This window comes from Apiospora aurea, assembly GCF_038362705.1.
Source record: "Apiospora aurea strain CBS 24483 chromosome Unknown utg000008l_segment0_segment0, whole genome shotgun sequence".
Classification (NCBI taxonomy): Eukaryota; Fungi; Ascomycota; class Sordariomycetes; order Amphisphaeriales; family Apiosporaceae; genus Apiospora; species Apiospora aurea.
Window position 1 is genome coordinate 4,348,942 of NW_027117395.1, and position 20,741 is coordinate 4,369,682.

General features: G+C 47.5%; 5 protein-coding genes across 5 annotated transcripts; 1 reads left to right on the plus strand and 4 right to left on the minus strand.

Annotated features, from left to right (window-relative positions):
- Window positions 1-1,045: 1,045 nt before the first annotated feature.
- Window positions 1,046-1,264, minus strand: PG986_012820 (uncharacterized protein; the record flags this gene model as incomplete). The annotated part of the gene is made up of 1 exon (XM_066849042.1): window positions 1,046-1,264. One exon carries the CDS (start codon window positions 1,262-1,264, stop codon window positions 1,046-1,048), a length of 219 nt encoding a protein of 72 aa, XP_066695738.1.
- Window positions 1,265-2,036: 772 nt separating this feature from the next.
- Window positions 2,037-5,597, minus strand: PG986_012821 (uncharacterized protein; the record flags this gene model as incomplete). The annotated part of the gene is made up of 2 exons (XM_066849043.1): window positions 2,037-2,789; window positions 2,841-5,597. 2 exons carry the CDS (start codon window positions 5,595-5,597, stop codon window positions 2,037-2,039), a joined length of 3,510 nt encoding a protein of 1,169 aa, XP_066695739.1.
- Window positions 5,598-6,413: 816 nt separating this feature from the next.
- Window positions 6,414-7,313, minus strand: PG986_012822 (uncharacterized protein; the record flags this gene model as incomplete). Its single annotated transcript, XM_066849044.1, has 4 exons — window positions 6,414-6,618; window positions 6,694-6,834; window positions 6,992-7,058; window positions 7,163-7,313. 4 exons carry the CDS (start codon window positions 7,311-7,313, stop codon window positions 6,414-6,416), a joined length of 564 nt encoding a protein of 187 aa, XP_066695740.1.
- Window positions 7,314-8,073: 760 nt separating this feature from the next.
- On the minus strand, window positions 8,074-10,534 carry PG986_012823 (uncharacterized protein; the record flags this gene model as incomplete). Its single annotated transcript, XM_066849045.1, has 2 exons — window positions 8,074-10,168; window positions 10,212-10,534. 2 exons carry the CDS (start codon window positions 10,532-10,534, stop codon window positions 8,074-8,076), a joined length of 2,418 nt encoding a protein of 805 aa, XP_066695741.1.
- A 1,017-nt stretch (window positions 10,535-11,551) lies between these two features.
- Window positions 11,552-12,220, plus strand: PG986_012824 (uncharacterized protein; the record flags this gene model as incomplete). The annotated part of the gene is made up of 1 exon (XM_066849046.1): window positions 11,552-12,220. The coding sequence occupies one exon, from the start codon at window positions 11,552-11,554 to the stop codon at window positions 12,218-12,220; it is 669 nt and encodes a 222-aa protein (XP_066695742.1).
- Between the last annotated feature and the right edge of the window lie 8,521 nt (window positions 12,221-20,741).

Below are 20,741 nucleotides of genomic sequence, written 5' to 3' on the forward strand. Positions count from 1 at the left end.
GCGGGTTTGGAAGCGTCGGTTACGGTAGTCGAAGAGCCGGGTCGGTAGGTGAGTAGGTAGGTTGATCCAAGTTCGGTCGGGCAGTTCGCTCACGTCGTCCGTCAGTCAGGCAAGGCAAGACAAGGCAAGACAAAGGCAAGACAAGGCAAGGCACGGCAAGGTACCCTGAGGTCCGCAATTGACGAGCTACGGCAGTAGTATGGTAGGTACCAAGCACTAGGTTCAGGGCTTATCGCTGACGCTTTTTGATGGAGCTGCCAAGCGGCAGGCAGGCGCAGAAGCAGAGGGACAAGACAGCAACTCAGCAACTCCGCTATGCTTCGCGCGGTGATCTAATACAAGTGGACAAGACGTTTTGCATGCGCTCTCTAGGCTCTATGCGGGCTGAAAGGGCACAGTCGAGCGGCTGAAGGTGCATTGATGAGCAGAAATGGCGGTTTGATCTATCAGCCCCCGAGATGAGTGACGCACGGTACGTAGATCTGCCACTAGGCCTCCAACCTTGAAGGGAGTGGAAGCATCCTGGTTCCCACCCAGGGCGCGAAGTTACCTAAAATGGGTAGCCAGGTAGTCACGGAACCCGGCAGTCCATTTTCCCCGGATCATTCTGTATCACATGTTTTTATCCAACATTCCGCCATCTTCTCAAACTGTTTCGCCTTTCCATGGATCTTCGGGAATGAGCTAAGTACCTGGAGATGGCAATGAGAAGCAATCGTCTCTACCCATGGAGCCATGGCTGGTTGATGCGCCTACGTACACAATCTTCATTTCCCAGTATTGCCAGTGCCAAGAACCAGTCATCTGGTCCATTGAAAACATCAAAACATGGGACGGATGTGTGTATGAACGTAGATTGACTCATGGCCCAATATGGGAAGAATTGGGCATGAAGTAATTGGAATTGCAATACTGTCATATTTCATCCTGTCTCAGGAAAGCACTGTCTCCCGCGCAGCCATGAGTAGTAGAGTAGAGAAGAAACAAAGGCCTCTCGATCTCCATCTTCCACTCCGGCCTCCCCCCCAGATCCTCCAGCCACTACTCAGGAGAGATTGCCGTAGGTAAGTACGTGGTCACGGTACGGTGAGCCTTCCGGGGCGCCCTCGTGGTGATAACCCGTCCAGCCACCAGAATCGCCGCTCCGAATCCCGGTCCCCGGCTCCGTCTTCCTATTGGCGGTGACCGGCGCCGCTCTGTAAAAGTTGCGCTGCAACTGGTGCGTCGGCGCCGTGACTTTCGGGTGCTCGATCTCGCATACCATCTCATCTTCCCGCCAAACTCGAGGCCCTCCGCAATACCCTCGGTGAGCTGGGGCAGGTTGGCGAGGCAGTGGGACGTTAGCAAGCTGAAGACGTCATATGTGGTTCCTCTTTCCAGGGGGGAAAACCTGCTGCAGCTTATCCAAGTCCGCTTGCACATACTCGACGACGCCCTTTGCCTCTCCTCTTCCAGCTCTCGCAGGTTCTCCTAGAATAGTACGTAGTAGCAGCCGTCGTAACTATCGCAATGCTCAATCCCGCGCAATGCGAAGGCATGCATTTATTTGGACAGTTCAACAGCCATAAGCTGATGTTAGCAGTGCGATTCATCCACATATATTAGCATTTGGAATCTCGGTCGTGTTAATCCTTTGCTCACAACAGCGCTCGGATGATTTTGATTCTCATCTCGATTGTATATAACAAAAGCAGTCTACTGACTACCAAAGAAGACTATCCGGCACGTTACTCAGCGCTACCCGTCCCAGATCCTTCAACCAGTACATCCATTCATTATACACAGCCGATCATACACGATACCACCATGTTCTAACATTGTCCAGTGACATGTCAATGCGTCTATTCCTACACACTCATCCGTCTACCCCCGCCAGTGCAGGTAGCTTGCTTCTTTAGCTACTATGCGAACGGCAAGGCAAGCTGGTTTCTTCTTCGTGGTATCAGCCTCTCTTATGACAAGGCCGATTTCTCTATACTACACCCAGCTCCTATACTCCCGCTCTCGCCTATATAGTAAGCTAGCGTGCTGTCCAGCTAATCGGCAAATGCAACACGTGCCGTTTTCTTCGTTCTCTTAGTAGCAGACTCGTCCAAGGCGGCTTCTTCGGCTTCGGCTTCGTCTGTTCCAGTTCCCGTTGCTCCGCTACCAAACATAGAGGAATAGGATCTCTTCGCGCCTCTAGGTAGACTCCGTTTGGTATACCGGGTCGTCGCCTCCGGGTTTTCGCCTTTATCCCTCACGTTGCTCGCCGACTTGCCCTTGCCCTTGCCCTCTGGCGATGGGAGCACCAAGCCCTCGTCGGGGTGGATTTCGCGCCCGAACCCGCGCCCGAAGATGAGTTGCGGCGTCTCCAGCTTTGATGTCTGGGCCGCGTCAGGAAGGCTCTCAGGCATGGGCATGATGCGGGCGTTCAAGATCCAGTCGTATATGGGCTTGTCGTCGAGAATGGACTTGATCCTGCGATGCTCTGCTTGCGGAATGGCCTCTCGTCGCTCAACGATCAGCTCCTCTATGCTTCCCTTCAACACTAGCGTTTCCACGCTGATCGGCTTGGGCTGTGTCAATCGTCGGGCCCGGCCAATGGCCTGCTGCTCGACTTGAGGATTGAGAACTGGCGTCAAGAAGTAGATCCGGGATGCGGTTCTCATATCCAGCCCGAACGCTGCTTGCGAAAGATCCATCAGGCAAACGCGAAATTTGTCGTTTTCTAGGAAGGTCTGGATATATTGCCCACGGCGTTGAGCGCTGAGTCCTTGGCGAGTATAGATGAGATGCTGTACTTGCAACTAGCCAGACATGTTAGTCAATCCGTCGTTCTGGGGTTTGAGCTGACTTACTATCTCAAGAACCTGGGCCAAGTAGTAGGCAACGTTGTCATTTTCGAAGAAAACGATGATCTTCTCTTCGCTCTGATACTTGACAATAGAATCGATGAGATATGTGAGTTTCGCCGATACTGTCGACACAATTTGAGTCTTCGTCAAGGCCGCCGCAATCTCGACGGTGCCGTGTGGAGGAACGTTGTCGTCCACTTGGTCCAGGTCCTGATCTGGTTGTGAATCCATCTTTAGGGGTTGGGATATGGTGTGGTAATCTACGCCAACGGCGGTGCTCCCGGCCAAGGTAGACGAAGCCGGATCGCCTTCAACACTTCCGGCCATGCTTAGCATTCTCTGCTTCTCGGAGAGACCTTGGCGCGCCATTGCACCAGTATCCATCATCAGCTGCAGAGAAGTTGGTGCATCGATCATAGGATTCAGGAATCTCTGTAGCGCTTGTATTAAGCCGGCGTCGGTGCATATAAGCTCCCCGTCTTGGGGGTCTTCATCGGCAAGAGACCAGGCCTTCGCATGGTCGTTACCACCGGGGAAGTTCTCGAGGTATAAAGGAAGCGCATGGTATGTGTTACTGATGTCCTTCAAGCCATTTTCGCTTGCCAATTTCCCAAAAGCGATGGCATCCGCCAGCAATGCTTTGTCCGCATCGCTGATAGGGACCTTCTTGTTTGCCAAGAACTCCTCGGCTCTTTCCAAGGCGTGGCCAATTTCTTCGTCGGAGTAGAAGACACCCCCGAAAAAGCTGGCTTGCTTTAGGTTGCTGACCAACTGAAGAAGTGCCGGGCGTTGTTTCGGGTGGAAGAAGTAGTCCATGTCTGTGCGCTGGGATTGGACCGAGTTGAATATGATCATCATCGAGAAGAGATTCAAGGCAAGCTTGTCCTGGTATGATCCCTCCAAGATGACATTCCTCGTTTGAACTGGTGGAAGGGCTGCTTCAACGTCCGATAAGCGGTGCCGGACCATCAGAGACTTCAGTGTTGTCTCAAGGCAATGTATACTGCCACAGCTTTTCTTGGAGTGTTTCGGCTGTAACACGTAAACACTCCAGTCTGCCTGGCTATCTCCTCCGGCTTCATGCTTCATATTCGACCACGGGTGAACTTTCAGAAACTTCGCAGCAATGTTGCCTATGCGTAGGAGGTCGTCTCGTTCTTGAACAGCAGCGGGTGTTTCATCATCACCTTGGCGGGCACCCTTCCCAGCGGTGCTGCGCTTTCTGCCCTCGGGGTTCAACTCCAGCGGGATCGAAACTCCATACAGTCCTTTCGTAGGTGTGCCCGTTACCACCCAGCGTATATCGATCTCAAGCGCATCAAGCAAGACCATGAAGTCTGTCCGCCACTGCCGGCTTCCATTGCCAAGCCCATGGCCCTCGTCAATGATGCAACGCTTGAATCGTAGGCCTTGGAGAATGCTGATCTCGTAACCTTGGTCGGTGTCGCGGTCCCTCTCGATCTTCTCAACCCTGCTTTTGGATAGTAGTATGATATCATACGTTTTCAGGATGGAAGCAACTGGTATCTCCGACTTCAAGTCCTCAAGTACTAGGGTCGAAAGGCCGGCAGTGTGTTTCTTGATCTCCTTTTGCCACTGTCGGACAAGATTGTTTGGCACAATGACGAGAGTAGAACTCGTGATCTGCACTTCTCTGCCATACTGCGAGTGGGAAGCGCCGTTTCGTCTCCCTCTCCTTGGTTGAACTAGGGTGTTAACAGCAGGTTCCAGTTTGTAGAAGGCACGGTTCTTGTTCTTCTCGAGGGCTTCCACACACATAGGGGGAATGTCTTGGAAGAGATCCTGGCGTTGACGCCAAGGGACTGAATAGCGGTTTACAGCGGCAGCCGCCATATCCATGAGGGTTGCTTTCTTCTCACGCTTCGGGTTTGATGCAGTATAAGGCTCTGGCGCTGTTGTCGGCATGCCCTTCGTGGCGCATATCACGGACAAGCACATTATAGTTTTGCCAAGTCCCATCTCTTCGCAAAGAAGCCCTCCTCGAACGGCATCGTAGTAACGAGGTTCTCTTAGTACCTCACCTTTGACGAAGTCTGAGTACCAAAAATTGCCGTTCTGGTCTGTCCTCTCCAGTAGTCTGGGATCCAGCACTTGTCTCGGGGCTAGCTCGCGCCGAAGCATCTCTGCGACTGACTTCCGTTGGATAGGTATTAGTGTAGTCGTGATTCCAAAGATCTTGCTGTCGAGAACGTCTCTAATCAATCCTTTGTCAAAGGTATTCGCGACATCGTGGATTTGAGGATCAGGCGACGGGAATTGGTTGAAGCGTTCAAGTAGAGACAGATCATCGCCTTCTTCCTTATTGTCATTCGACCCAGTCGCGCCATGGCTCTCTTCGCTTCCATTCCAAGTAGCGGGTGAGTAATCCAGTTGCTTCAGCAGAATTCCCAGGTCCTTGGGCAGCCTGGCGCCTTTTCGTTCAATCGATGTCCGATCTACATCATGAGGCAGGACGTAGACACGGACGATGTGGCCCTTCAACTCAAGCTGTATCCATTTGGCTCGAAACATGGCAGCAAAAGGAGCGAGTGTTTGCAACGCCAACAGCTGAGACCGGTGAGCCGTCGGAACGGAGAGATCTTCTGGGACATCATCACGATTATCTCGGCTCAGAAATCGCCAGCCATTAGCCGGGGGCCGAGTCCCGGTCTCATCATCGGCCGGAAGGCTGTTCTTCTCATAGGATGTCAATTGAAGGCACCCGGCCGGGATGTACTTGGAAAGCCAAGGCCGGTCCATGGTAACATCGGCCATATGAGGGACTCGAAGCTGTAGTTAGCCTAGGCTGCAGGCTGTACAGGAAGTGGTCGAGGATGGGATGCGGCCAGAGATGTGGCAACATGCATGTATGCCGGGTTGCATTCACCGGCGTTGTCGAAAAAGGTGCATCACACCGGTCACTATGACCACGGGAGTGAATAGGGGCCCAGGGGGCAGATTGGTGTCCGAGTATCGATTATCGATAGCGAGGTTGGGATTTATCGATAAGTTGTGAAGTCGAGTAAGATACGAACTTGAGGTGACGTTCCGTTGTCTGCCTGTTTCTCCAGCGTGCCTTCCCTGTGAGCAGGGCGGGTTTAGGGGAGATGCCACCCACTATTTTACCCGCGTGGGGGTTTCCGGATGGAGTAAGGTGGCGCCGATAGGCACTCCTGTACCTGCAGCACCCTTGCATTCAATGTCCTGGTCTATCTAAAAAGGAACCCATCAAAGGAGTGTCAGAACGCCATTATGCCGTCCAGCTCGATCTTCACTTTATTATTATTGTCCCTTACTCACTCAGTAGTAGACTGTCAATGAATTGAGGTTGAGATGGTTGAATCGCTTCCGGTTTTGTGGGGTATCACAGAGGAAAGCAATGCACGAAACAGGTAAGTAGCTCCCATGCAGGGGCAAAAGCAAATATTATGCCACAATAATGTATCAAATTCAGTACTCTCGAGGTTAGCTCATATTGACACCTGCATACCTACTGCCTGTGCTCCGTCCAGCCCAACTGTAACTTGTCAATTCCATCCTCCCGCCTGCCACCTACACACCCATAAATCGTGGAACTCAACCAGTCTGGTTAAAGTAGTTCCCAGCAATCGGCGCCGACAGCCCAGCCGCCTTCTGGAACGCCGGCACATTGAACGCCGTCTTGCCGGTCTGGAGCTGCGTCTGCGCGGCCTGGGGGATGACCCAGTTCTCCGGCTGCTCCCACAGGAGGTGAGTGTAGCGATGAGGGTGCGGGGGGATTCTCCGCCGGAGGAGCCGGCGCCTGTCCCAGTAAGTAGCGCTCGATTAGCTACATGCGGGCGGCAAAAAGCTCAAGGTGGCCGGCCAACTTACAAACCACGCCACGGGCCCGGTGGCTCTCGTGGTCAACGTGTAGACGCCGCTGTCCGTCTTCTGGCCGCTGGCCTTGAAGTCCCTCAGCACCGTGTGAAGATAGGTGGCAGGCTTCCCTTGCTTAGGGTTGAAGGGGTTCGTCGACCTGTGACATAGCAAACGATGTCAGTATCTTGGTTTCTTGATGAGTGCTCACTCGCGTGTCAATGGAACGCTACGTACGCATCGAGATCTGCACTTTGTAGTCAGCCCAACATCCCCACACACTGGCAATAGGGGAGGGAAAGGGGGCAACGGAGTACCTACCAATCATCATCCAAACATAGGTCCCGTTCGGTTGCGCCTTCAGTCCGATCGTGGGCGCCCTCGCTGTGTCTGTGACATGTTAGTCATCGACGGATCCAGCAGCGTACACTCTCTCTGCGACCGAGCTCTCAACAGATACTGCTGCGGCGTGAGGGGGGAATGCTCACCACTTTTCGTCAGTGACATCCCCGGAGTAACCTCTTTCGAACCGAAGATGACATCCAAGTGGGGAGTGACCTGCGGTTCGAACCCATCTGGAGTCTGCGCGGCGGATAGACCCGCGAGCACAGCAAGCGCGTAAATCCCAGAGAACTTCATATTGCTACGTCCTTGGTTTTCGACAGAGTTGGGTAACTTGGGGAAATAGAAGGCCCGCAAGAACTCCCACTGCAGGGAAATGGTGAGTTATATTCCGAAGACCTGGTGTCGGAATGTCCTTCATATCCCAGGTCCTGGAACCGGTATACTAAAGCATTTCTTATAGTGATGGCTAAATCGGCAATGACGCGATTGGCTGGCATGGCGATATTGGATCGTCCATCACCCGCCTTGGCGAATCAGTTTTGCGTCCTGGCTATATGCACCCCGCTGTCTACTCGGCAGTGCTTCTCTGTGAGTTCTTCTAGTTATGCCATGAGTCGGCTCCGTTCATAAATCACCAAGCGGCATAGATGGGACAGGTAGAGGATAGGTATCATGAATAAGTTTATAAATTAGAGAGCCTTGACAAGAGCTACCAAGAATCTAGTCCTGGGAGTTCTGTAAAGCAGAACGAAGCTTGCAATCATGTCTTCATCATCATCATCAGTCAAAACAGTAACTAGTACATACAAGACCCATTGACAATAGGACATGGGGCACCCAAAAACACATACAGAGAATCATATATCCGTCCCAACTCGTCCCTAACACGACCATGGCGTAGCACTATCCCTCGTTATATCCAGGAAAGTTCAAGTGCCACCCGAGTATCATCACTTCCACCTCTTCCACGGATGACCTGCCGCCGATGAGGTCAAATAATGGGCCTTGGCAGGCCTGGGTATCATATTGGGCGCCGAAATGTTGTTGACGATGTCTAATCGCCCCGAGCGCGGTAGTTGCCCATCTTCTCGATCGAGCTCATGATACCGCTCCGTCCGCTCATGCCGCTCCCCGGCCTGCTCAGCCCACTTCCGGGCCTCGGCAGGCCACCGCCACTCATGCTTTTGGTGTTTGCGTGGTTCCCTAAGCCACCAATACGACTCTCCGTTTGGGACTTGGGGAGAGCACTGCCGGGTGCCCGTATGCCGGTGGGGCCAGGTCGGGTAAGACTGCTCCGGAAAGCTTGTTTTTGCGCAGGCGAGGCCCCCATGCTGCGAACGCTGTTGCTACGCGCCGGTGTTGCCTTTACTGGTGTACGAGAGGTCGGGGGCGGAACCGGAGCCGACATCCGTGCTGCCTTCACAGGTGTACGGCGCACTTCCTCCTCTACCTTGGGCTCAGGCTTCGGCTCCGCCTTGGCCTGGTTGGCGGCGACGAATGAGTGCTGCATCTCCATCATTTCCTCTGCCAACTGAACAAGTTCGCCCTTTTCCACGCGCTCGCGCTCCAGAAGGACGATGAGTTCATGGTTATCTTGCTTCACGCTGGACACAATTGCTTCGAGCTTCTGTACCTCAGCGCCAAGCTCCCTAATTTGCGCAGCATCTCTGCTGGACTGGGCCTTGAGTTCGGCAGTCTCGTTCGCAACAGCCTGGCCAAACTCAACACGCGTCATAGTTGCATCTCGACCCACCTTGAGGCGTTCGTTGTCATCGGTCAGCTCCTCGATTTGGCGTTCCAATTCGCGGATCTTCTTCTCCCAGCGTGCCTCGTAGCTCTTCTTGAGGGCCGTAACCTTCGTCTCGTGCTTTGATTTGTAGAGTGCGTGCAGCTCTCTAGCGACGCGTTCCATGTTCTCGGCCTCGCGTTGAGCTGCCACCCTGCTATCGGATCTCTCGGGCGATTTGACGTCTGGGGTAGACCGCCCTGCGCGGAGACTGGCTATCTTCGATTCGGCCTCTTGCGCCATCATCTCAGCTGCCTCCCTCCTCTTCTCGCTTTCGTCCAACTTGGATTCAAGCTCGTCGCGTTCATGCTGGTTGTGGACGATTTCCGACTTCACCTTGCGCAGAACGGACTCCATTTCACGTCCCCGCTTCTCCCATGACTCTTTCTCGTCTGTAATTGACTCTTTCAAGCATTCTGCCTCTCGCAGCTTCTCCATAGTCTGACCGACTCGCTTCTCTGCATCACCAACGGCGGTCTTGAGAGATGTGACCTCGGCTTCTTTACCGGAAAGTGAAGCCTTCAGGCTGCTTATCTCAGACAGGAATGCTGACTTGAGGGACTCGACCTCACGAGGCGTCACCGTAGGTACGCTTCGCGGGGTAGGCATTGGTGGGATATCGAAGTCAAGTAAGTTCACGTCACCCCTCTTCGGGGTTGAGTTGGCGTGATGCCCGTTGGTCTTGCCTGGTGAACGTGAACGCCCTCTCTTTGTAGGTGACGAGGGTCTATAATGTGCTGAAATGGCGGACATCTGCTCGGTGAAGTCCAACAGACTGGTTGTATCACCGACGTTTTCTGTGTCAGATTTACGAGCCGACCTAGCAGTTGAGGGATCATAGCGACCTCGTGGCCGCGGGGTAGTTAGGCTATCGAACTTGTTTGGGCTCGTACCCATCTTGGCGAACGTCGTCAGGTTCGGGATGACCGAGAAGTTACTGTAGGTGCTAATCATGGACTCGTCTGGGACGGCAGATTCATCGATCTTATCCAAATGATGGTCGTCCACGGTCATCGAGGTCACGTCGGCATCATCTAGCCCCTCGCCTGATTCCAACATGGTGGAATCGTCCTCGAATATCTGAATAGCATGCTTCAAGCCGTCGTTTGACGCCAGAGCTTCCTCGAAGGTCATCTCTTGCTTCACGACCGATCCGTTTGACGATGATCTGGGTGTTGGGGAGTCTCGCGGGGTATCATTGTTAGGTGTTGACTCCGCCGCAGGGGAATCTTGTGTCGTAGCCTCTTTCTGGGCGGACTTTGCTGCTGGCGAATCTTGCGGCGGAGAATTGCTGCTGCTGCTGCCACTGTTCGCGCGGACAGGGAAACCAGTGTTGACCTTGACGGGAAAGCGTCGCAGGGGACTTTTTGGCGACGGAATCAATGGCCATGGGTGCTAAGCCGCACTCGGAAGTGAATTTATCCTCGCGCGGGCTGAGAATCCTCAGGGGCGCAATGCCGTTGCCCGACAGTATTCTAGAATGGCGCTGCTTGCCCGGCGAGGAGGTGTTCTCCTGCTCTTGTTCTTCTCGCGGAGGGTTGTTTTCTGTTTGGGGTTCTGGCGTTGTTGCCTTCATTGGCGAACTCATACTCATATCGACGTCTGGCGAGGTCGACTCGCAGTTGTTTGTGGGAGTTTCCATCATGGGGTTGAAGTTGTGGCGCGCGGACAGAGGGGTAGGTTGGATATTCAGCGACGCGCTTGGCGCAGGTGTGAGAGGCGAAGCCATATATCGATTCTGGCGGAATATAATAGAAGTGCAAGCCTTTTGGGCTATTCAAATGTCGACGGCAGCGGTGATTGCGCCGGCGGTCATTGAAGCGATTGGTGCGGTGTTTAAATTGGTATGGGGTTGAGAGACACCAGATTGGGTACGGGAATTAAATTGGAGGAGGCAGGAGGTAATTAAAGGCAGGAGCCCGACCCAATGGAAGTACAAGAGGAAATCAACCTGGGCTGTTTTTGGCAGCAGGGCGGAGGGGGGCTGCAGGGGACGTTGCTAGGGGCGATACGTGTACCCCACAGGCGCTGCACAGGGCACAGGGCACAGGTGCAGGTGCAAGGCACGCAGCACGCAGGGCTTGGCTGGGCAGCACCTCAAGTGGCAGCACGACTCATCCTGTGTTGGCCTGGTCGTGCTGCCTGTCCTCTTCGTCCTCACCACAAAAACGTCACTTCTGACTGGCGACTCGCGCTACGGTGCGCTACAGCCTCTAGAGTGCTGCATCTTCCATGGTTTGCGCTGGTTGACTGGCAACTACCGAACAAAGACAGATTCTGGCACCTCCCCGAGACGATGCGGCCCCAGTGTCAACATGGACCTAGACTCCACCGTACAAGCAACTGATCGTTGCTACACAAACCCAACCGTGGTTGCCCGCCCGCCTTCAATCAGACCTGCCACGATGCATTCTCAGTTGGCCGTATCAAGTCATTTCTGACAACATAAGACATCGCTCGCTTCCATGTTTCAAGGGATGGTTCGTAAAGAAAACGCAATGGTCAACATGATTGATTGCCTGCCGTGTCTTACGCAAGTACATGCCAGGGCATGTTGTTAGACAAAGGAGAGAGAAGGTTAACCAACAACAGCCACCAACGACGCCCGATGATAACTCCATACTAAAATGATTACTGGAAAATTTGATTCTCATTTCCCAGATGCATTTGATATATACAGACCTTGCCGACTCGCTTCTCTCTGTAGTTGGCGGGCGTATCGTCGCCTCCGGAACTCGATGCCGACATGTCCACCAACACCACGGAAAGGCCACTGCCCTATTTACCCGCTGAGATCTGGGTAATCGTCTTCAGAAGCCTAGCCAACAGCCAGGACTTTGCCGACGTCTGGAACAATGGTCGTCGCACATGCCGTCATTTCAAAACCCTCATCGAGTCAGTGTTTCGCATCCATATTCTTCCAGTGATGGTAGCCAATCTATCTCTTCGCGGCTGTCCAGCCTGGGCTGGTTCCGACCGGGCGCTGCTCGAATTCAAGGGACTCTCCGACGATGGCGAGCGCGCCTGCTTCGGAGAAAAAGACCAGGCTAGCAGAGGAACGGGTGGGTCCAAGCTGCAGCGCAATGAAATCCGCCGTGGCTTGGGCGCGGACCAATTTAGCAACATGGCACCACCGAGCTTGCCGTGCAGCCCTCCAGTTCTGATCGAGTGGGCATCTCATCTTTGCGTCTCCGTCGCCCGTGGTCCCACCGGTTTCGTTGGCAACCATGGGACGGAGGAGCCAGCCCATCACGCTTGGTTCGAGCCCGGGGTTGCCCCGGCAATGCAGATGCGGGTCGATCAGCGCGCTGCGGAGGTCTCGTTCCTCTGGAAGTCCTTGTTGAGCAACTTCGCAGCCAGTCTTGAGAACCACACCATATCTCCAGGCCCAAAAGTATGCCCTTTGTGTCTGTAGTAGTCGCACGCTGGAGAATCCTCTTGCCAGGTTCATCTCGACGACCACCCGTGGAGCTCAAGGCCGTAGCTCATGGTATCAAGCAGCGACCGGTACAGCTGCTACGCATCAAACGGCGTGCGGCTCCGGCTGCCGCAGTTGAGACCTGGATGGGGACAATACTTTATTGCAATGGGAGTAGAGAATGCTGCTGATAGGGGAATCTCAGTTTGGTGCTCATAGTTATCTTCAGCCTCAATCTTCAATACTAATAGCCATACACCCCCAGCACAGGGCATGTATAGAAAGACTAGGGCGCAGGTTCCATGCCCACCACAGGAACGTATGATGGAAACCGTCACGCACATTCATCGGTCGTTTCCTCCTTCCAATCGCCGGTAACTACCGAGAAGTTGAGTGCAGCAAGATAAGCCAATCGGGTTGCCTGCAATCACCTGATGGTGGGTGTGGTTCCTGGACGTTTAGCGGGTAAGCTGCAGGCTCCGTGGCAAATCGTATGCGCCCTGAGACTGGCATTGGGGCAGTAGATTCGTGCAACGTATCGATGCTCGGCTCCTACTGGTGTCAAGTATGAGCAGTTACGTGATCCCAATGACGCCTTTAAAGGTGTATGTACTATATATGTCTTCGGCTTTGGCCATGATTGCGTTGATTTCGTCGGGATGCTTCCCAACAAGAGCAGGCATTACGATCTCTACGCTCGTGCCAGCTTTGGGCCCCAGTCACTTCAATGACATGCGGCTTGGGTTATATGAGTGTAGGTATCTCTGGTTGCTACATGAAAATCAACTCGGCAAACATCCCCAGTCGTGGTTGTTGGAAACCAGAGGGGGGGGGTTCGCGATTCAAAGTCCTGGGTGGCTCAGCGCATGTTACAGCTGCCATGTTAAATGAAAGTAAATATTAGGTCAGAGGAGTAATCAGTGGATCTCGATCTACTTGTTCGGGTATTGGTGTTAAGGGAACAAAAATATAAAATGTATAATGGGAAAAGGGGGGGCGGAGGGGAGAATCGAAGAAAAAAATAGAAATTAAAAAATAAAAGTGACCGCAGAGGGAGTTGAACCCTCTTGCCTTTAAGTATAATAGAATAATGATACTAACCGCTAGGCTACACCGGCCCGGTCAAAGAAGAGGTGTATTATTTTAATTTATAAACTCAGGTTGGGACTGAGAGTAGTAAGTATGATTCGCGGGTGGGCGGTTATGCCATCAAAGTTCAACAATATCATGGTTCGTTAAGCAGGTTTCCACTGCGAAACCTAATAATATACGTGAGCGCTTAACCTGGGTACTTCATACAGTACTAACAGATGTTACGGTCATCCGACGTCGACTGAGTTGCCTACGCGAGATCTTTCCTAGTGGGAAAGACCAAGTTCGGCAGGAAGAAGATTTATCAGACACAACCAAGCTGGAACTGTTTATGGAAGCAGCTCCTTCCCTTTCTGGGAACACCCGGAGTGTCGACAATTTAGATAATCATCCTGAAAAACAGCAAGCGCGGTTGTTTTCAGCTGCTGATTGGGTTCATTACACTTAATGCTAAAAAGCCCCTGAGCTAAGTGGTTTCTTTGGCAGACCGAATATGTTTAGGCAATTTCAGTTAAGGAGAATGATTCGTTTGCAATATAAGATGCAACCCCTACTGGCTGCCCCCCCCTTTCACTGACCCCCCTAAAATAGATGTAAAAATTAATAATAACAGTAATAGATAGGTTAATTAAGTAACATACACTGCATTTTAAGGTTTATTTCAGCTCGTGCATATTATAATAAAGTTACCCTTATTACTAGCTCGATTTATATTAATTTCCACCACTTTACCGGCGCCCCTTTTCGGCCTTTTCTTTAGCCTTTCTTTTTTAACGTTCTTTTAAACCTCTTTAATGTTTACTATATAAATAAAGCCTTTATTAAAGTCCTTATTAACCTTCCTCTTCTTTTAAGCCTTTATTTTCTTTAAATTTACCTTTAAACCGGCCTTTTCCTATTTTAACCGGCCGATTTAAGCTATTAAATTATTAACACTTTTACCGAGCTTTTTTTATAATAACCTTTTAATTAAATTACCGGTAATAACTTTTATACTAAGTATCGTAACCCTTAAATCTTTAATTTACCGGCTATTTTTCGGCATTTCAATCCTTTTAGCCTTTAATTCGGCCGGCTAGCGCGTATCCTCGGTAATAATAGGTTTATTAATAATTCGTATTATATTAAAACGCCGAAACTTATTATTTATCGGTTTTTCGATATTAAAAGAATAAATACTAATTATTACTTATTTATTAACAATAACCTTAAAAATAAAGGTTATTTTATATACTTTAACCTAAGCTCGAAAGAAATCCCCTTTCTTAACGTAGTTATTATTAATAATAATATATATTAAATCAAGCTCCCTTTAAAACCTTTTTTTTTAAACTTTAAAATAATTAATATTTAAAGGCTAAAATATATAAAAGCTATATAATAATAAATAAAAAAGCTATACTTTAGTTTTTAACGCCGTTAATATAAAGTTATTATTAATATAACCTTTATATTTATTAAAAATTAAAAGCCTCTATTAATTAAAATTAATGCTACGGCGCACCTTAAAATAGGCCTTTAGTGGCCTTGTTAACTAGAGTGGGGCAAGAGCATGCGAGAGATGGCCCGAGCGCTACTTAACTTTTCTCTACTTATTTAAATAAGGAAATCGTTCCGGTAAAGCTGGACCTTTTTTTTTCCCTATTTTTTCGGTTTTCTATAATAAAGTAATAATTTATAGCTTTACTTTTCGAATTACTATAATTATAATATTACCGAAAAAGATTTAATTTACTAAGCTTAAAAAAGCTTTATAAATATCTTATTCTTTTAAAAATTAGAACCTAGATTAATTTCGATTAAATAAAGTAATTAATTAAAATAGCCGCCGGCTTAAAAAAGCGCGATGCGCGCGTAGAATAGGCTCGTAAGTCGGTGCGTTTTAGTATCGACGATATTAACCGTTTTTTCGCGAGCCTAGAAAAACGTGCCGCGCGAAACTCCCTATTAATTAAACGCGTATCCTTCGTTTACTTTAACATAAACCCGATAAACGTAAATAATTAAAGCGTTATTACCGGGCGTGAAAGCGAAAACTTATTATTCGATATTAAAAGTAACTTAGAATAAAAAGTTACCGCCTTTAAATTATCTTATTAACTATATTAAGTCGAGGCTAAACTTAAACTATAAACGCTTTTTTTTTCAATAATTTCCTTAACGTTATAAACAAAAATATCGAAAAAAAATTAAACGATTAACTATTATATATAATCTTTACTATAATACTTTCGCGATGTTTTTCGCAGCTTTTATTAAAACCGCGAAAACTTAATAGCTTAAACGCGAAGGCTTAATTATCGAAGGATATTTCGATAAAATGTATAAAAAAACCCGACCGCTATTTAAAAAGAGTTTAAGCTGCGAACTTTTTTTATAATAAGCTTTAAAAACTAAGCCCTTAATTTAATAAAGATTTCTAAAAACCTTAATACTAGTTTAAAAAAAGCTATATATAAACTGCCGTCTTCGGCGAAAAGGACTTAAATAACGACGTTAATTAAAAAGATGGTTAAAATAAAGGACTAGACAAGGACGGTGAGTTTATCGAGAGAGAGAAGGACTTTATACTAGTCGTTATAAAGAGAGATGAGGAAATTTAACAATTAAATTAATATATCGTTAATTTTTTAATCCGAAACCGAAAAGTTTTAGTTTAAATAAAAGGGACGACCCGTACCGGCGTTACGTTGCTTAGTGGTTTTAAGCGAAGTATTAAGATGTTTAACCCCTCTTTATTTATTAATAAAAAGGATTTTAAAGTTAAGTTCGATTATTAGTTTATAACCTTAAAGGGTAAATTAAAAACGAATACTGACTATTATTTTACCGATAAGAATAAGTGTACTTATATTATTAGCCGGGTTAACGGTAAAGCCGTTAAGAATTTATACCTTTTTATTATTAACGAGTAAAATAACCCTTTAATTAAAATTTTTAAAGACCTTTTAAATTATTTATATAAATAATACTATAACCTTAACGTTTACGAGAAGGCCCGTAAGGCTTTCCGAAACTTAACTATAAAGCTTAATAATAGCTTCTAAACCTTTCGATTTAAATTCGTTAAGCTAGCCGAACACGCCCGCGTTAAAAAGACGACTATAAACGGAAGTTTAATAATAAATTACCCGCTCGATTAAATAAGAAAGTGGTTATTAACTATTATAACGACGATATTTCGTTTAATAAGTTCTATTTTATTATTTTTTAATACGATTATTAATAAAATCGTAACTACGTTTAGCGTAACAACGTCAAAAAAAAAGGATAACATTAGAATTACTAGAAAGAGTACTGAACGAAATACTGCCCTTAAAACTAATTCCGCCGGTGGCTCCGCTGCCGGATCGTTTAAGCAGACCGATATTTTCCGTCGTATTCCTACCGTTAAGATAAAAGAGTTTTTAATTAAAAGAGTATGCTTTAATTATAAAAAGACCGGATATTTTTCTCGGAATTATCTTAATAAAAAAACTTTCGATTAATAGTATACTAAGCGAATTAACGGATTAATAATTTTAATAGGATATAATTTTATTAATTTTAAATCGATCGTTCCGTTTAACTTTGCCCGTTTAAAAGAGGATTTCTGTAACGAACGCTATCTGGGTTCCAAAGGAAACCTAGTAAGACGTACTGGGGTTTATGTTTAGCAATACGAGAGAATATCTAAACGTGCGATAAAAGTCCACTCCTATCGATACAATATGCAATAGCCGTAGGAACAAAAGGTAACTGAGGTGCGTAGACTTAAAGGGATTCACAATAAAGTCGTTAAGGCTGTTTACTTCACTAATAGGTTAAATTAATGCTTAGATTAATCACTGAAATAGAAAGTGTCTATCTAAAATATATAGGGAGCGTCTATCGTTATATATCTAATCTCTTCTTTATTAATTCCTTTGGGTTTTATTAAATATCCGCGATCTAATATATTTTATCCTGGCTCGTACTAGATATCCGCGATCCAATATATCCCTATCTTATCTTCACGTAACCAGTGTTATCCTACTATCCTTTCCTAGCTATCCAGTCCGTGCTGTCCAACTCGTACTGTCCAACTCGTGCTGTCCTGGGGTGGCTGCGTCGGGTGCTGCTTATCGTCGTTAGTGTTAGTTATCGTCGTAGCTTAATCGTCGTAGGTCTTTACTGATTAGTAGGGTCGCGATAATTAGTGGGGCTTTACTGACTGGTGGGGCTTCGCTAACTGGTATAGTTTAAAATGTTACTGGGTCTTTATGCAGGGTTTCGGGGTATCGTAAAGCCGTGCCGTAGGGTGGGTTCTAGGCCGCATGGTTGGGCCAGGTTGTAATACTATTCCCTCCCTCCTGTTTACTTTATCCCTAAAGCAGTTTTGGTCGCTATAAATACCTACGGGTTTGCCGTCGTATTAAGATTTTTCGTAAGTTTCTTCCTTCCTGCTTTTTATTGTAATATATGCTCATCATATCGTCTAGTCGCGTTAAAAAACGCAAATCTCGCTCTAAAAAAACTAAACAACGCGACGCTTTGTTATCTGCCATCCTACAGCATTCCGTTACCATGCCGTCGTGTTCTTATTGCGAAGGCCGTGGCTTTTCTTCTTGCGAGGTTTCGGTGCAGGATTCGTCCCGTTATGCTGAATACGTTCGTTAAAGTCGGTCTCGTTACGACGTCCAAGGTATTACTCCTACTAAGTTACGAAAAATCGCCGAGCAACATCAAAAACTAGAGAATAAGCTTTAAGCTGCGGAGGAAAAAGTCCTTCGCCTTTAAAAATAAAAGAAACTTTGGTTCGAGAAGATAATGCGGGCGGTTCGTCGTAGTATTAACAGTATCGAGGAGCTCGAGCGCGTTGAGCGCGAGGAGGCTAATAAAAAGGCTCGTCGTAAGGCTATATCCGAACTGGCTCCCGAGGAAGTTCCGACATTGCCTTCCGACTTCTCGTTCGACTAGAACGCTGTGTATCCTGACGTGCTGCTGAAGCCGTCGTTGCTGGCGGAGTTTAGGGTCGTCCCTCGAACTTCTAAAGCTCCTTAGCGGCGTTCCCCAAGTGTTTCCTAGGTTCCCAAGTGTTATTTTCTATTGGGTAATCCTTCCACTTGACGAGATACTTCCATCCCTTCCCGACCCGTCTTTTGTCGAAGATCGTCTCGACTTTATACTCGTACTGATCCGTCTCGACCTCTAGCTGTGTCTCGGTTTTTATATTTTCAAGGGTTGGTTCGAGTAATAAGATATAAAATATGGGGTATATCCGTATTATTTTAGGTAGCGATAGTCGGTAGTTAGTTTTTAAAATAACTTCTGCGATTTTAAATAGTCCGATCTTTTTAAAGTTTAGTTTTTTGCTTAGTCGTTTAGTTTTAATGTTTCGTCGTAGGAAGTAAACTTTTCCTCCCTCTTCCAAGGTTGGTCCTTTTAACCTAGTTCGGTCGGCGTACTGCTTTATTCGTTATTGGAAAAAGGTGAGGTCTTGCTATAGTACTGTCTGCAGTTCTTTCAGTTTTTCGACTTATATAGTCGCGACAGGTGCTAGCTCTCCTTCCAAAAGTGTTCTGGTAATTTTTAGGTTATACCCGTAGTTTACCCGAAATAGTAATATACGGGTAGCTTCGTTATCTACGCTATTATAAGCGAACTGTACTATAGGTAACAACTATACCCAGTTATTCTGTTTATAATTAACGTAGCAGCGCAAGTACTGCTCCAGGGTCTAGTTTATTCGTTCGGTCTGCCCGTCCGTTTAGGGGTGGTAGGCCGTGGATAATTTATGTTTCACGCCGAGTTACGCTATAAGCGATTTCTAAAACTTGGCGGTGAACAGCTTATCTCGGTCGGAAATGATCGTCTCAAACAATCCATACTAATTAACGATTATTCGTAAGAACGTATAAGCTAAGTCGCTAATATTACTAAATTCTTTGTACGGTAAAAAGTAAGTGTACTTCGTAAGTTTATCCGTAATTACCAGGATACTGTCGTAATTAACCTTGGTCAGGGGTTCCTCTAATAGGGGCAGCTTAACTATAAAATCAAGTGCGATTATCTTTCACGCCCTATCTAGCGATAGGATCGGCTATAATTCTCCGTATAGTCAATATCGGGCGGCCTTAGCCTTATTATAAAAGTCGCACTCGCTAATTACCTTAATTATAGTTGGCTTAAGGTTTCCGCAGTCGAATTACCTGGTAATCCGTTTCCAGGTTTTAAATACTCCTTGGTATCCGTGCGCGGGATGCTCGTAGAATTCCTTAATAAAGCTCTCACGGTACTGCTCGGGGATATGGATCTTGTTTCGGTAGAAGACGAGGTTGTTTCGTTTCTCGAGGCGATCCCTAGTGTAGTTAGTAAGATCCGGGGTCTATTCTAGTTATCGGAACTTAGAGACCTAATCGTCGTTATACTATACGGAACTCGTGGCACTCAGTTATCGTAACGGCGTAAGGTTGCCGTTCTGGTCATAGGTCAGGATAGTCCGTGTCTCAGGTGGGACCTCCTCCTAATAGTCTAGTCGTCGGCTTAGTGCGTCGGCGCGACCGTTCTCGTTACCCTTACGGTAGATAATAGTAAGGTTAAATCCTGAGAGGAATTTAGACTATTGTACTTATTATTTATTCAGCTCCTTTATCGTAGTAAACGTAGTGAGGTTCTTGTGATCGGTATAGACCTTAACTGGTTCTACCGTTCCGCTAAGGTAATATCGCCATTCTTCGCAAGCTTTGATAATGGCCATCAATTCCTTATCATAGATCTGGTAGTTAAATTCTGGTCCATTAAGCTTCTTCGAAAAGAATGCGATAAGGTGCGACTTTCCGTTGTCGTCCCGTTAGCTGAGTTACCCTCCGATCGCATAATCCGATACGTCGGTCTCGACCTCAAAAGGCTTAGCAGGATCTACTACGCGAAGCACTAGTTCGCTAAAGATTCGCTCCTTAATATCGTGGAAAGCTTAGTCTTCCTTCTCTATCCATTGGAATGGTTCGTCTTTCTTCGTCAGGTTCGTTAGAGGTATCGCTAACCTGCTAAATCCGGGGACAAATATCCGGTAATAGTTAGCTAATCCTAAAAAGGATCTGACCTCTGTAGCGCTTATAAGCGTGGGCTACTCTCTAACTGCTAAAATTTTGGAAGGTTCCATCCGGATTTCTCCAGGGGATATCACGTATTCCATAAATATAACGGATCGTTAATGGAACTCGCTCTTTTCTGGGTTGATTAGTAGGTTAGCGTCCTACAGTTTCCGGAGTACTAATTTTACGTGCTTTCGGTACTGCTTATCGTCCTCGGAGTAAATTAGGATATCATTGAAATATACTACGATAAACTTATCGAGGTACTCCCGTAAAACGTGGTTAATTATTGCCTAAAAGCTAACTAGTGCGTTAATCAAGCTAAACGGCATAGCTTAGTACTCGAAATATCCGTATTTAGTTCAAAACGC